Genomic DNA, 13,929 nt, shown 5'->3' on the forward strand with positions numbered 1-13,929 from the left:
TTGTTTTAAGTTAATGTGTAAGTTAGTGTATGTGTATTGTTGGGTAAAAATTTGATAACTTAGAAAAAAAAGGTTAAGTGTGGGAAAAATAGGTGGGAAACTAAATTTTAGGGAGGAAACTCTATTGGCACGTTTTTTTTTTTGCGGTGCCAAAATAAATACGTTATAGCCACGCTTTTTAAGCGTGCCGATTTCTTTCTATGGCCACGCTTTTCAAGTGTGGCAACAAAAAAGCGTGGCCAAATATCAAATTATTGGGCACTCTCGTAAAAGCGTGCCGATTTTTCTCTATGGGTACGCTTTTCAAGCGTGGCAGTAAGAAAGCATGGCCAAATTTCAAATAAATGGCCACCCTCGTAAAAGCGTGCCGATTTCTCTCTATGGGTACGCTTTTCAAGCGTGGCAAAAAAAAGCGTGGCCAAATCACAAATCAGTGGCCACCCTCGCAAAAGCATGCCCAATAACCACTTTTGGGCACGCTTTAAAAGCGTGGCAAAAAAAAGGGTGCCGATAGGCCTTTTTTCTTGTAGTGAGCAAAAGGGAAAAGAATAAGCTTGTAGACTTCACGATCAACTCCATTGGTCTTAACAGTATCACAGATCTGAAAGAACTCGGTTAAAAACTGATAAGGGTCTTCTGATGGAAGTCCATGAAACTTGTATTTCAGTTGCAGCAGAGAAACTAATTGAGGCTTTAGCTTAAAATTGTTTGCTCCTATGGTAGGGATTGAGATGCTTCTTCCATAGAAATTGGAAGTTGGTGTAGTAAAATCAACAAGCATCTTCCTTGCATTGTTGTTTGGTTCGGCCATAATTGTTTCTTTTGCTGTTTTCTTTTCGAAAATTTCAGTGAGGTCCTCTTCAGAGTTTTGTGCTTTAGCTGCTCTTAGCTTCCTCTTCAGAGTCCTTTCAGGTTCAGGATCAGCTTCAACAAGTATGCCTTTATATTTGTTCCTGATCGTATGAAAGAGAAGAAAACAAAGAAAATATGGAATCCTCTATGTCACAGTATAGAGATTCCTTAAGGTGTCAGAGGAAAATAAGAATAGAAGAAGGAGGTAAGAATTCGAACACACAAAGAGAGATGGTGTTCGAATTAACAACGGAGGAGGAATGTTTGTTTAAAAAGAAAAAGATGAGAAGGGGGAAAATTTTTGAAAACAAGAAGAATAAAATTTAAAATAATTTTTTTTTGAAATATTGGTTGTGACTTTGAAAAAGATAAGAAATAGTAAAACAAACAAAAGGTCAATTAGTTAGTTGAAAAAGATTTGACAATCAATTTTGAAAAGATAAGGAGTTTAGAAAATATTTTTGAAATCAAATTTTTTGAAAAAAATATATGATTTGAAAAATATATGATTAAAAAGATATGATTGAAATTTATTTTGAAAAAGATTTTAAAAGGAAATTAAAAAGATTTGATTTTTGAAAAAGATATGTTTGAAAAGATATGATTTTGAAAAAGATATGATTGAAAATATTTGATTTGAAAAGAGATTTGATTTTGAAAAAAAAAAATATGAAGATTTGAAAAAGAATTGATTTGAAAACAAAATTCCACTCCTTATGTCATCCTGGCGTTAAACGCCCAGGAGCTGCATGTTTTGGGTTTAGCGCCCAATTGCTGCATGGTTTGGGCGTTTAAATGCCAATTTTCCTTCCTTACTGGGCGTTTAAACGCCCAACCAGGTACCCTGGCTGGCGTTTAAACGCCAGTTTTCCTTCTTCACTGGGCATTTTGAACGCCCAGCTTTTTCTCTGTAAATCCTCTGCTTTATGTTCTTGGATCTTCATTTTGCTAAATCCTTTATTCAGGAAGATATATTTTCAATTTTGAAAAACAAAAAAATGAGTCAAAACATATAATTCTTGGATCAAAACACAAGATATATCCAAGAACATTATGAACGTCAAGATGAAAACCAAGAACAATCTTGAAGATCAAGATGAACATCAAGAACTCAGTTTTCTTAATGAAAGAAAACATGGAGGACACCAAAATTAGAACTTTCTCATGTTTGGGCCATATGAATGCAAGAATGCATATGTAGAACATCATGCAGTGCAAATCAATAAATCATGAAGATCAAACAAGGCAATTCATCAAGAACTACTTGAAGATCATCAAGAACACAATGTATGTGTTTCAAAAATTGCAAGACAATTAAAATCATGCAATTGACACCAAACTTAAAATTTTGCCCTAGATTCAAACAAGAACAATGAAATATTTTTGAGTTTTTATGATTTTATGAAATTTTTTGGATTTTTTGAAAATAAATTTTGGAAAAACGAAAAAGAAGAAAAATTTTGAAAGATTTTTAAAAACTTTTTGAAAACAAAATAAGAAGAAAATTACCTAATCTGAGCAACAAGATGAACTGTCAGTTGTCCAAACTCTAACAATCCCCGGCAACGGCGCCAAAAACCTGGTGCACGAAATTGTGATACACAATGGCGCCAACAACTTGGTCGCACAATTGTAATCTCACTTCTTTGTCACAACTTCGCACAACTAACCAGCAAGTGCACTGGGTCGTCCAAGTAATACCTTACGTGAGTAAGGGTCGATCCCACAGAGATTGTCGGCTTGAAGCAAGCTATGGTCACCTTGTAAATCTCAGTCAGGCGGATTCAAATGGGTTATGGAGTTTTGATAATTAAAAGATAAATAAAATAGAAAATAAAGATAGAGATACTTATGTAATTCATTGGTGGAAATTTCAGATAAGTGTATGGAGATGCTTTGTTCCTGTTGAATCTCTGGTTTACTGCTGCCTTCATCCAATCCTTCATACTCCTTTCCATGGCAAGCTGTATGTTTGGGTTTCACCTGTGTCAATGGCTACCTCCCATCCTCTCAGTGAAAATGGTCCAAATGCGCTGTCACCGCACGGCTAATCATCTGTCGGTTCTCGATCATGTTGGAACAGAATCCAGTGATCCTTTTGCGTCTGTCACTACGCCCAACACGCGTGAGTTTGAAGCTCGTCACAGTCATTCCTTTCCAGATCCTACTCGGAATACCACAGACAAGGTTTAGACTTTCCGGATCTCAGGAATGGCCGCCAATAATTCTAGCTTATACCACGAAGACTCCGATCTTTCGGAATGGAGGCTAAGAGATACATGCTTGATCTAAGGTAGAACGGAAGTGGTTGTCAGTCACGCGTTCATAGGTGAGAATGATGATGAGTATCACGGATCATCACATTTATCATGTTGAAGTGCAGCGAATATCTTCGAACAAGAATAAGCTTAATTGAATAGAAAATAGTAGTAATTGCATTAATACTCGAGGAACAATAGAGCTCCACACCCTTAATCTATGGTGTGTAGAAACTCCACCATTGAAAATACATAAGAACAAGGTCCAGGCATGGCCATGTGGCCAGCCTCCTATAAACGTGATCAAGAGATCAAAAGATGATCCCAAGATGAAAATACAATAGTAAAAGGTCCTGTTTATAAGAAAACTAGCTACTAGGGTTTACAGAAATAGGTAAATGATGCAGAAATCCACTTCCGGGCCCACTTGGTGTGTGCTTGGGCTGAGCATTGAGCTTTAAACGTGTAGAGGTCTTCCATGGAGTTAAACGCCAGCTTTTATGCCAGTTTGGGCGTTTAACTTCAACTTTTATGCCAGTTCTGGCGTTTTGACTTCAGAATAGGGCAGAGAAGGGGTGTTTGAACGCCAGTTTGCATCGTTAAAACGCAAGCAAAGTATGGACTATTATATATTTCTGGAAAGCCCTGGATGTCTACTTTTCAAAGAAATTGAGAGCGTGCCATTTGGAGTTTTGTATCTCCAAAAAATCCACTTCGAGTGCAGAGAGGTCAGAATCCAACAGCATCAGCAGTCCTTTGTCAACCTCTGAATCAGATTTTTGCTCAGGTCTCTCAATTTCAGCCAGAAAATATTTGAAATCATAGAAAACCACACAAACTCATAGTAAAGTCTATAAATGTGAATTTTGCATAAAAACTAATAAAAACATCCCAAAAAGTAGCTAGATCCTACTAAAAAGTATCTAAAAACAATGTCAAAACGCGTATCAATTATCCGCTCATCACTTTCCCGCCCTTGACCCAAGACCATCAAGACCTTCAAGCCTTTCTCCAAGAGCAAGAAGGATTCCAAACGACACAAGGGCAATTCGTGGCAACCATAGCCGAGGCGGTGAACCGTTTAGTCCTCCTACGCTCATCCGATCAAGACACTTCTCTTGAAGAATGTGAAGGATCAACTAAAGCTTCTAGTGAGGAGGAGAACATGGAGTCACAAGGGAAAGAAGAAGGGTTAGAGCTTGAAGGGCAACTAGAGGAAGAAAGGGAAGTATGTGAACCGAAGGAGAGAAACGAGGAGTTGAAGGAGATTGATCAAGATGAGGATTCCATCATTGATGATTTTTTGTCCTCTTTGGTCAATCCCCTAATGACCCTTATGAGCCTCTTCCCATTGAGCCTGAGGGAGACATGGAGGTACACTTCTAACAACCTCCTTGTTATGATTTGAGTGATGAGGAAGCAATTCTGGTCCAAGAGCACATTGAGTGGGTAGCAATTTCATCTATGAGCTTTATTGGCCCCCACCAATATGGTATCTTGGAGACAGACTACCAACTCAAGGTCTTTCTTGGGTTGGTACATGGTGGAGAAAGGAGTGTTGGTTGCCAAATGTGTCCAAGGCTTTTCAAGAAAGTCAATTCAAGACTTGGAGTTCAAGTGGGGTGTAGAACGTAATTGGGTGATTTTTGGAAAATGTTGGGTTGCTACAAGGGTCAATTGAGGACTTGTTCATCCGGCTTGGAGCATAGAAATCTACAAGAAGGAGAGCAGATACCTCGAATATGGGATCCTGGAGGAGCTTTAAGAGCCAAGCATGGATGGAGATTTAAGGAGGAGTGGAAACACAAGCCACCCTAGCAAGAGTCTCCTCAACAAGTCCAACTTAAAGACAATAAACCAAAGTGCTAGGTGGGAGACACCCCACCATGGTAACATTGTTCCATCCTTTCCTTCCTTATAGTCTTGTTTTATTCCATTTTGCCTATCTTAGCTAGCTTAGATTAGTCTAATTTTGAGTTTAGTAGATTGATTTGTGTATGGATCATGATTTTATGGATTTTTGGATATTTTAGGGTTGAAATTGTGTTGGGATAAGGCTTGGTTCCTTTGATTTTGAAGAAAATTTTTTTTGGAAAACAGGGCATCTGTGTGCGTGCGCACGCAATTTCTATTTTCTGCGTCCTGTACGTGCGTACCGACCCATGCGTACGCACACTCGTATACATGCCCTCTGTTTGGAGCGCTCACACCTTCTGTGCACGCACATCCCTATGCTCTTGCACCTTGTGTGTACGCACGCAACCTTCTTTTCGCACTCTGTGTGTGGCCGCACAGGCTTATGCGTCCGTACGACAACTTGCATCCTTTCTGGTGGGGGTGTTGGCACAGCCTGTGCACATGAACCCCCAAGCCTTTTCGTTCCTGTATGCGCGCATAGACCTATCTACGCACACACACATGATCCTTCTAAAAAAAAAGCGAGTTACCTGTGCGTGTGCACACTCATGTGTGTACACACACTTCTTGACCCCTCTTCTGCTCAAAGCGCTCGCACGTCTTGTGCGTCCGCTCCACCCCCATTTCACTTAGTGTGCGTACGCACACCTACCTGTGCGTATGCACAGCTGTTGTTTTGAGCAAAACTTTTTTTGAATTTCTCTTTGAGCCCTAACACACTTCCACCCCCTCCATCCTTCTCTTCTTCCCCTTTCACCCTATTTTATGCTTGTTTATGTTTGTTTTGTTTGCATTTCATCTTTTATTTTTGTAATTATATTAGTTTTGGTTTAGTTGTTTGTTAATTAAATAAGTTGCAAGTGTTTGATGATTGATTGGGTTGTTTCTTGATTGAATTACACCAATGCACTTTTACCATGCTTTAAGTTACGAGTGCCTAGTGGGTTTGAATACTCATGTTTTGATTGTACCAATAGGCCAAATTATATAAGTGCATTGAATTAGTGAATTGAGTCGAAATTACTTATTCATCATGATTTCTCATATTAAATTCATCACATGACCGATACTTGTTCCTTGTTAATGCTTTGCATTTGTTTGAGTGACTCAACTTGATTCTTATAAAGTTTTGTCACTTTTTGTCACAAGTATCTATACCATGTGACTTTTTATTATGATTCATGATGAATAAGGAGTTTTTTGTTCATTAATAGATTGGTTGTTATTTATTGTGCTATATTACATTAATCTTATGCTTTCACATGCACAATTTCAATTTTCAAAATTAAATACTCAATTCACTTTTGTGGTTTCCTAGGTTTGTTTGTGCCCCATCTCTTGCTTATTCTTTAATTGCAACCTAGGCCATCTAATTGAGGAACTCATGCTCATTTTTTGATTGTGTGGATGCCATTTTAACCAGCCGTTGTGTGTGTTCTAACCACGCGCATAATTCGAATGCACACATGGCTCATTTTTTTATCATACCACACCTCTATGGAAGCTTCCTCAAATAGATGCTTATTTACTTACCCCTTTACCCTTTTGTGCTGCTTGCCCTATGATTCCTAATTATACTTTATCCATTCTTTTTGAAGATGAGAAATAAAGGCAATGAGCCGGGAGAGGAGGAGGACGCCGAAGAGGGAGATGCCAAAAATGCATTGAAGATGGCAATTTTCATGCAACCCGAGCCCCCACATCTGCCAACTGAAGGTGGAGCTCTTTGAGAGACACCGCCCAGGATCGTGTTCGTGCTCGAAGGACCGTGCAACGCTTAAGTGTGGGGGAGGATCCACTATTTTTGGGGATTAAATTTCTTTTCCGAACACTTTTCACTTCAATTTTTGTTTTCTTTTATTATGTTTCTTGTAGATATTTGGAGTGTTTTTAATTGTTGCATTGCATTTTCTTCAAAGTTTATATCTATTGCATTTTGCATCTTTTTGCATGATATATAGCTTATAGATAGAAGTTGTGATTGGATGATGTGAATAGTATAGCACCTAGTTCAATTTTGTCCTAATTGTTCATGTTAATTTTTGCTTGTTGAAAATTAGGAAAAGAACTAGGAGTTTTGAAAATTGCATCCATCACATTATACATACATATAGGAAATAATTTTGGTGAAAAACAACAAAGATTTCCAAGAATTTTGTTTCAAGGGAATTCGATTGAATTGATTTGAAAAATTATTGTTTTTTAAAACTTGCTTGGATGATTTTTATGGAACATAGAAAAGAGAAAGAACAAAACAACCTTGGGAGTTATTGAGCCTTAATAAGTGGTTACATATTTTAACCACTATTTTTGTTCATTGTGTGTTATGCTCCTTCTATGATTGTAATCTTGGTTTTGCTTGATTCTTTATTTTAAATTTTTGATGTTTTAAATGCATTTAGCATGATTGAGGCCATTTTTGTATTAACTCACTCACCCATATTGACCTACCCTTGCATCCACCTTTGTTAACCCTTTTGAGCCTCTTAATCCTGTTTGTTATAATTGTTAGCACATCACAACCCTAAGTGAAAAACCATGAATTACCTTGAATTGCATCTTTGATTAACTTAGGTTGAACAATGTGTTTCATGTAAGTGTAGGGAAACTTTTGGGAAACATTGGTAGTGAATGAAAAAGTTTGTATTGGGTATGCATTTAAAAAAATTTTTTTTTAGGGAAATGGGTGCACATTCATGTATCATCCATTTGCTTTAACCATATGCATTTGTTCTAGAAAAAGGAAAAAAATAAAAAAATAATAAAACATAATAAAATGAAATAATAATAATAATAATAATAATAATAATAATAATAAGATAGGACAAAAGTCATCCCAAAGAAAAAAAAATGATGAATAAGAAATGCATATGTAGATTTGGATGAAAAAGATGCATGAATGTGTATAAAAAAGTGTGATTATGGGAAGTTAGGGTGCATATTTTTGTTATTTGGTTGAGTTGGACACTTGAGCTAATCAAAGACCCCATTTCTTAGTCCACATAGCTATATTTATCCCACCTTAACCCTAACCCCATTACAACCCTCTAAAGACCTCTTGATACTTGCACTCATGCATCACATATTTGTTGATTGTTAAATGAAAAGCAAAACCTTGAAAGCATGATTAGGAGGAGATTTGAGCGATTAGACTATAAAACACCGAGCGTTGAGAGTGTATACACACCTAGTGAGGGTTCGATCACTCAACTCTATGTTTCCATACCTCTTATCATGTATTCTTGCAAGTTGCTTCATTTTTGATGAGTAAATCAATTCTCTATATTTTGGTTGCATTGGATTATTTCTTTGCTTAAGCCCTATATGTCTATATACTTGCTTGGGAATTTGATTGTTTATTTTACCAACTCAATAGGATACTATAGTATATATAGTTAGATATATAGTTTATACATAGATGCATGCATAGAGATAGTGCATTCAATAAGTGTTTCCCTTTTATCCTTCTCCTTTGTATGTGATTACCATGAGGACATGCTATTGTTTAAATGTGGGAGAATTGATGAGTCCATATTTGTTGGTATATTTTGACTCAAATTGGATGGATTCTAGTACAGGAACTCACACTTAAGCTCCAAAATAGCATACTTTTGTGCTTTCTCTCTAGAATGTGCCTAAATGTGAAAACATGCTCTTTTGTACTTATTTTGACTAATTTTATTCCATTTACCTTCCATTCAATACCTTGATGTTATTTGTGAGTGATTTCAGATGAATAACGTAGGAATGGCTTGGTGGGAATGAAAGAGGAGCATGCAATAGGGAGAAAACATGAAGAAAACAAAGGAGAAGAGCTCAGCCTTGCATGCGTGCGCACAAGGATGCGTGTGTACGCACAAAATGGAAATCAGCATGCGTGCGTATGCAAAACCACCTGTGCATACGCACAAGAAGAAATTTGGCAAAGTGTGCGGACGCACACACCTGTGCGTTCTCACAGGTACCAGCGCATGCCTCCATTAAAAAGTCATATGATGCGCGGTTTTGGGGGTCTCTAGGCCCATTTCTGAAGTGATGAAGGATGGTTCAAGAGGCTATATTAAGGGCATGTCAACATAAAACAAAGGGAGCCATCTTAGAATAGGAAAAACACACTTTAGGAGTAGTGTTAGTGTAGTTTTAGGTTCCTCTCTTAGGGTTTAATTAGGGTTTGTAGCATTTTATACTTCAAGTTTGATTTTGGATTCTAGCAGCTTTTATTGTAAGTATTCCTTTAATTGTCCCTTTTAATACATTACTTGTTCTACATTTTCTCTTATTTTCATTTCTCTTGCCAATTTACATAGTCTTGCAATTTTGGATTCTTAGTTGTTTAATTTGATGTTTGATGGCTCTTATATATTTGTTTGAATTGCTTTTATTGATTTTGATCATTTGTGGTTTATAGTTTTTACCATTTTCCTAATTTTGCCATGTTTTATGTTTATGCCCTCTATGTGTTTGATGAAATGCCAATTTTAATTATGGGGTTTCTACCCCTTGACTTGGGAAAAATGAGTTTATGGATTACTAAAGCCATAATGTCCAACATTTAGTGATAATTCTGTGGTTGTTAGTTGTTATTGTTTCCACTAACGCTAGCTTTTTACTAAGGTAATTAGTAAGTTAGCTAGGACTTGTGGATTGATAACAATTATGCTCACTTGACTTACTCTCTGATGTGAGGGTTGACTTAGTGAGATTAATCCATTGTAATTATCATAGTTGTGGTTATGGCAAGGAGGGAATTCCATAACTCATCCCAAGTCAAGGTTTCATTTATGCTCTAAACCACTTTTCCATTACTTTTTAGCATTACTTGTTTATATTACATATAGAGTTCTTTTATTCCTTTATTGCTTTATTAACTACAATTTTGTCTAGTTCTTTTATCGCTTTATTTGTTTGCTTCCTTATCATTGAACCCCCCTTGCTTACTTGCAACCTAAATTGTGTGCACTTGTCACTAATTCCTAGGGAGAACGACCTGGGAGTCTAAATACTCTTGGTTTACATTTTCTTTGAATTGTGACATCTTTAGGATTATAATTTGATTGATGATCAATGGTTGGGTTTGGACTATACTTGCAACGTCAATCCTATTTTTAGTGTGAAAAACCAATCCCGTGCAATTGGGCATCGTCAGAGATGCAGAACCTCCATGGGAAGCTAAAGTCATAGAAGATTCTTCCAAGAACATTGAATTTGATGTTGAGGATGAATGTGCACAACTGATCACGACAGAAGTAATGGTTCTCTGAAGAAGTACAAGACTACGACAGAAGCATGGCAACTGATCACCAATCTAGCTGTGTCTACTCAGAACCACAGGAACAGGAATAACCATCCTTAGGCTATTACGGAGGTTTCTCTAGCAGTGAGACCGCCGCTCTCATGCAGACTCTAGGAGAGATGACCAACATACTGAAGTAGCTAAGCTGAATCAACAACAACCTCAGCCTCCTCCACAACAACAGTGCCAATAGCTGGTTCCTTAGAGAGTGTGTGGAATATGTGCATGCTATACTCATTACACTGATGAATGTCCACATCTCTATCATGAAGACACCACCTTGGCAGCCACCCATAACTTCTATGACCGTCCGAATCAAGGATACTATCTACAAGGCGGTAATTATAACCAAGGTGTAAACTACAATCAAGGTTGGCAAGATAAATCCAACCAAGGATGTAGGGACAACTATAACCAGGGAGGCAGAGACAATGGTGGAAATCAGAGGTAGAACAACAACAGCAATCAGTAGAACCAATATCAACAGAACCAAAACCAGCCTTACTGAGCATCTCACCAAAGGCAAGCCCGGGCACCTCAAAACAACCAGCAGTAAGCCCCTCAAATTACTTACCCCCTTTCCTCTTCCAATGATGAGTTGCATCACTCTATTGCTCAAGGACAAAAAGACCTTCAAAACTCAATTAACTCCACCATAAACGGTCTTAACTCCACCTTACAAGCTCTCATCTCCCGATTGGAACCATCTTCCACCCTCAACAATCAACATGCAAGCTCTAGTGCACTTCCTTCTCAACCTTTACCTAACCCCAAAGGAGGAATCAATGCCATAACTTTGAGTTCCAGAACCATACTGCAAGAGAAGAGTCATGAAGAGCCAAGCCCAAAAGCAGACATCCCAGTTGAAGACATTGTTGAGGTAAAGGATATTGAAGAAGAGGATGTAGTACAAGAAGTGGTTGAAGAAGAAGCGGCTCAACCAAGAAAGCAGACGGAGCTAAATCCCAAGATGGTAGAGATCTTCAAAAAGGTTGAGGTAACTATTCTCCTTTTTTATGCTACTCACCAGGTACCTAAGTATGCTACGTTTCTAAAAGATTTATGCATGAATAAAGATAAAATACATGATTTAGAAACTATTCCTCTAGGTAAATCTATTTCTGCTTTAATGGGTGCCATACCAAAAAAATGTGGGGATCCGAGTCCATGCATGGTTACTTGTACTATTAATGGTATACAAATTTTTGACTGCATGTGTGATTTAGGTGCATGTGTGAGTATTATTCCATTATTTGTATATGATGCTTTGAGGCTCCCTCCCTTAAAGAGGTTGGCAGCACGTTTTGTTTTGGCAGATAAAAGCATAATCTCGGTGGTTGGAATTACTAAGGACGTGCTAATGAGCATTAAGGGACTAACATTCCCTATTGACTTTTACATTTTGGAGATGCCCCCTAACGACTCAGGAAGACCATCATCCATCCTGCTTGGAAGGCCATTTCTAAAGACTTCAAGGTTCAAATTGGATGCCTTCTCATCAAGAACTTAGTCCTTTAAGATAGATGGTAGAACAGTGAGCTTCAACCTAGATGAAGCTATGAAGCACCCAAGGGAAGATCACTCCATCTTTCAGTGCAATATTATTGATGAAACTGTGGCTGAAGTTCATCAAGAAGAAGTAGAAGAGTAAGATGCAAGTGTGGAGAAACTATCTGAGCTTACCAAAGATACCTTGCCACTACGAATCGCTCCAAATGATCAAGTGCCTAGCCATAAGCAGAAAATTGAATTAAAGCCCCTTCTACCCCACCTCAAGTATGCTTACCTTGAGGATAATCAGAAGCTCCCAGTCATCATTGCAAGGGAACTCACCTCCCAACAGGAGGAGCAGTTGATTAGTATGCTGAGAAGACACAAGAAAGCTATTGGGTGGAGCTTGGCGGATATAGTAGGCATCAGCCCTCAAGTTTGTGAGCACTGCATATTCTTAGAAGAGGGAATAAGGCTTGTCTGTCAACCTAAAAGGCGACTGAACCCCACCATTCTACAAGTTGTGAAGAAGGAAGTGACCAGATTGCTTGAAGCTGACATCATCTATCCAATCTCGGATAGTGAATGGGTCAGCCCAGTACAGGTGGTACCAAAGAAGTCTGACGTCACAACAGTGAAGAATGAGCATGGGGAACTCATTGCAACTAGAGTGCAGAACTCCTGGAGGGTGTTCATTGATTATAGGTGCCTCAACCAGGCCACTCGCAAGGATCACTATGCACTGTCTTTCATCGATTAAATGCTTGATTGCCTGTCAGGTAAATCACACTACTATTTTCTAGATGGGTACACTGCTATTTCAAATTCATATAGCTCCTGAAGACCAAGAGAAAACTACTTTTACATGTCCCTTTCGAACATATGCATATAAGAGAATGCCTTTTGGCTTATGTAATGCACTAGCTATGTTCCAAAGATGCATGATGAGCATTTTCTCCGATCTTTTTGGGAACTGTATGGAAGTTTTCATGGATGACTTTAGTGTGTATGGTAATTCCTTTGACCTTTGCTTGGATAGTTTAGCTAGAGTATTAAATAGGTGTGTTAGTTCAAACCTTGTATTGAATTTTGAAAAATATCATTTTATGGTAAAACAAGGTATTGTTCTAGGACGTGTTGTTTCTAATACTGGTATTTCAGTTGATCCAGCAAAGGTAGATGTTATTTCTGGTTTACCTTACCCTTCCTCCGTGAAGGAAGTCCGTTCGTTTCTTGGTCATGCAGGTTTCTACCAGCGATTCATCAAGGACTTCAGCAAGGTCGCACTACCTTTATCCCGACTGCTGCAGAAGGATATGGAGTTTGAGCTAAGTGCAGACTGCATGAAAGCGTTTGATAAGCTGAAGATCACCCTGACCCAAGCCCCTATTGTGAGAGGGCCAGACTGGAGTCAACCGTTTGAGATAATGTGTGACGCCTCCAACTATGCAGTAGAAGCGGTGCTGGCTCAGCGTGAAGGTAAGGACCCTTTTATAATTGCCTATGCTTCTAAGACCTTAGACGCTACTCAGTCTAATTATACTACCACTGAAAAAGAGCTTCTGGCTATTATTTTTGCTTTGGATAAATTCCAAGCCTACTTACTTGGCACTAAGGTGGTAGTATAGTCAGACCATGCAGCTCTAAAATATTTATTAGCAAAGAAGGAGTCCAAACCAAGGCTAATACGTTAGATATTGTTGTTGCAAGAATTTGATTTAGAAATCAAAGATCTGAGTGGTTCCCAAAATTTAGTGGCGGACCACTTGAGTCGCCTAGAGCACATTAAGAATGACTCCACTCCTATCAATAATGTTTTTCCATGCAATATCTGAAGTAGTTCCTTGGTACGCACCTATAGCTAATTATTTTGTTAGTTGTACCTTCCATCCTAATTTTACTAAACATCAAAAGGACAAGCTTAAAAGAAAATCCAAATATTATATATGGGATGACCCATATTTATAGAGATGTGGTGCTGACCAAATAATTAGAAGGTGTGTATGCCACAATCAGAATTTCAGTCCATTTTAGAGGCCTGCCACTCTTCCGAGAGTGGTGGACATTTTGGTCCTCAAAGAACAGCTAGAAAAATTTTAGGCTGTGGATTCTGGTGGC

At 38.2% G+C, this 13,929-nt stretch overlaps 1 protein-coding gene across 1 annotated transcript; it reads left to right on the top strand.

Annotated features, from left to right (window-relative positions):
• The first annotated feature begins 10,751 nt into the window (after positions 1 to 10,751).
• LOC130934017 (uncharacterized) lies at positions 10,752 to 12,571 on the top strand. Its single transcript, XM_057863605.1, has 4 exons — positions 10,752 to 10,842; positions 10,941 to 11,429; positions 11,547 to 11,796; positions 12,052 to 12,571. Exons 1-4 carry the CDS (start codon positions 10,752 to 10,754, stop codon positions 12,569 to 12,571), a joined length of 1,350 nt encoding a protein of 449 aa, XP_057719588.1.
• Positions 12,572 to 13,929: the final 1,358 nt, after the last annotated feature.

Source organism: Arachis stenosperma, chromosome 6, assembly GCF_014773155.1.
Source record: "Arachis stenosperma cultivar V10309 chromosome 6, arast.V10309.gnm1.PFL2, whole genome shotgun sequence".
Classification (NCBI taxonomy): Eukaryota; Viridiplantae; Streptophyta; class Magnoliopsida; order Fabales; family Fabaceae; genus Arachis; species Arachis stenosperma.

Bases quoted from the DNA above. Each gene is read 5' to 3' on its own strand.
- LOC130934017 (XM_057863605.1), top strand. From the start codon at position 10,752: ATGGTGGAAATCAGAGGTAGAACAACAACAGCAATCAGTAGAACCAAT. The intron at 10,843-10,940 runs GCAAGCCCGGGC...CTATTGCTCAAG, and splicing joins TACTGAGCATCTCACCAAAG to GACAAAAAGACCTTCAAAAC. The intron at 11,430-11,546 runs GTAAATCTATTT...TGTGTGATTTAG, and splicing joins TTTAGAAACTATTCCTCTAG to GTGCATGTGTGAGTATTATT.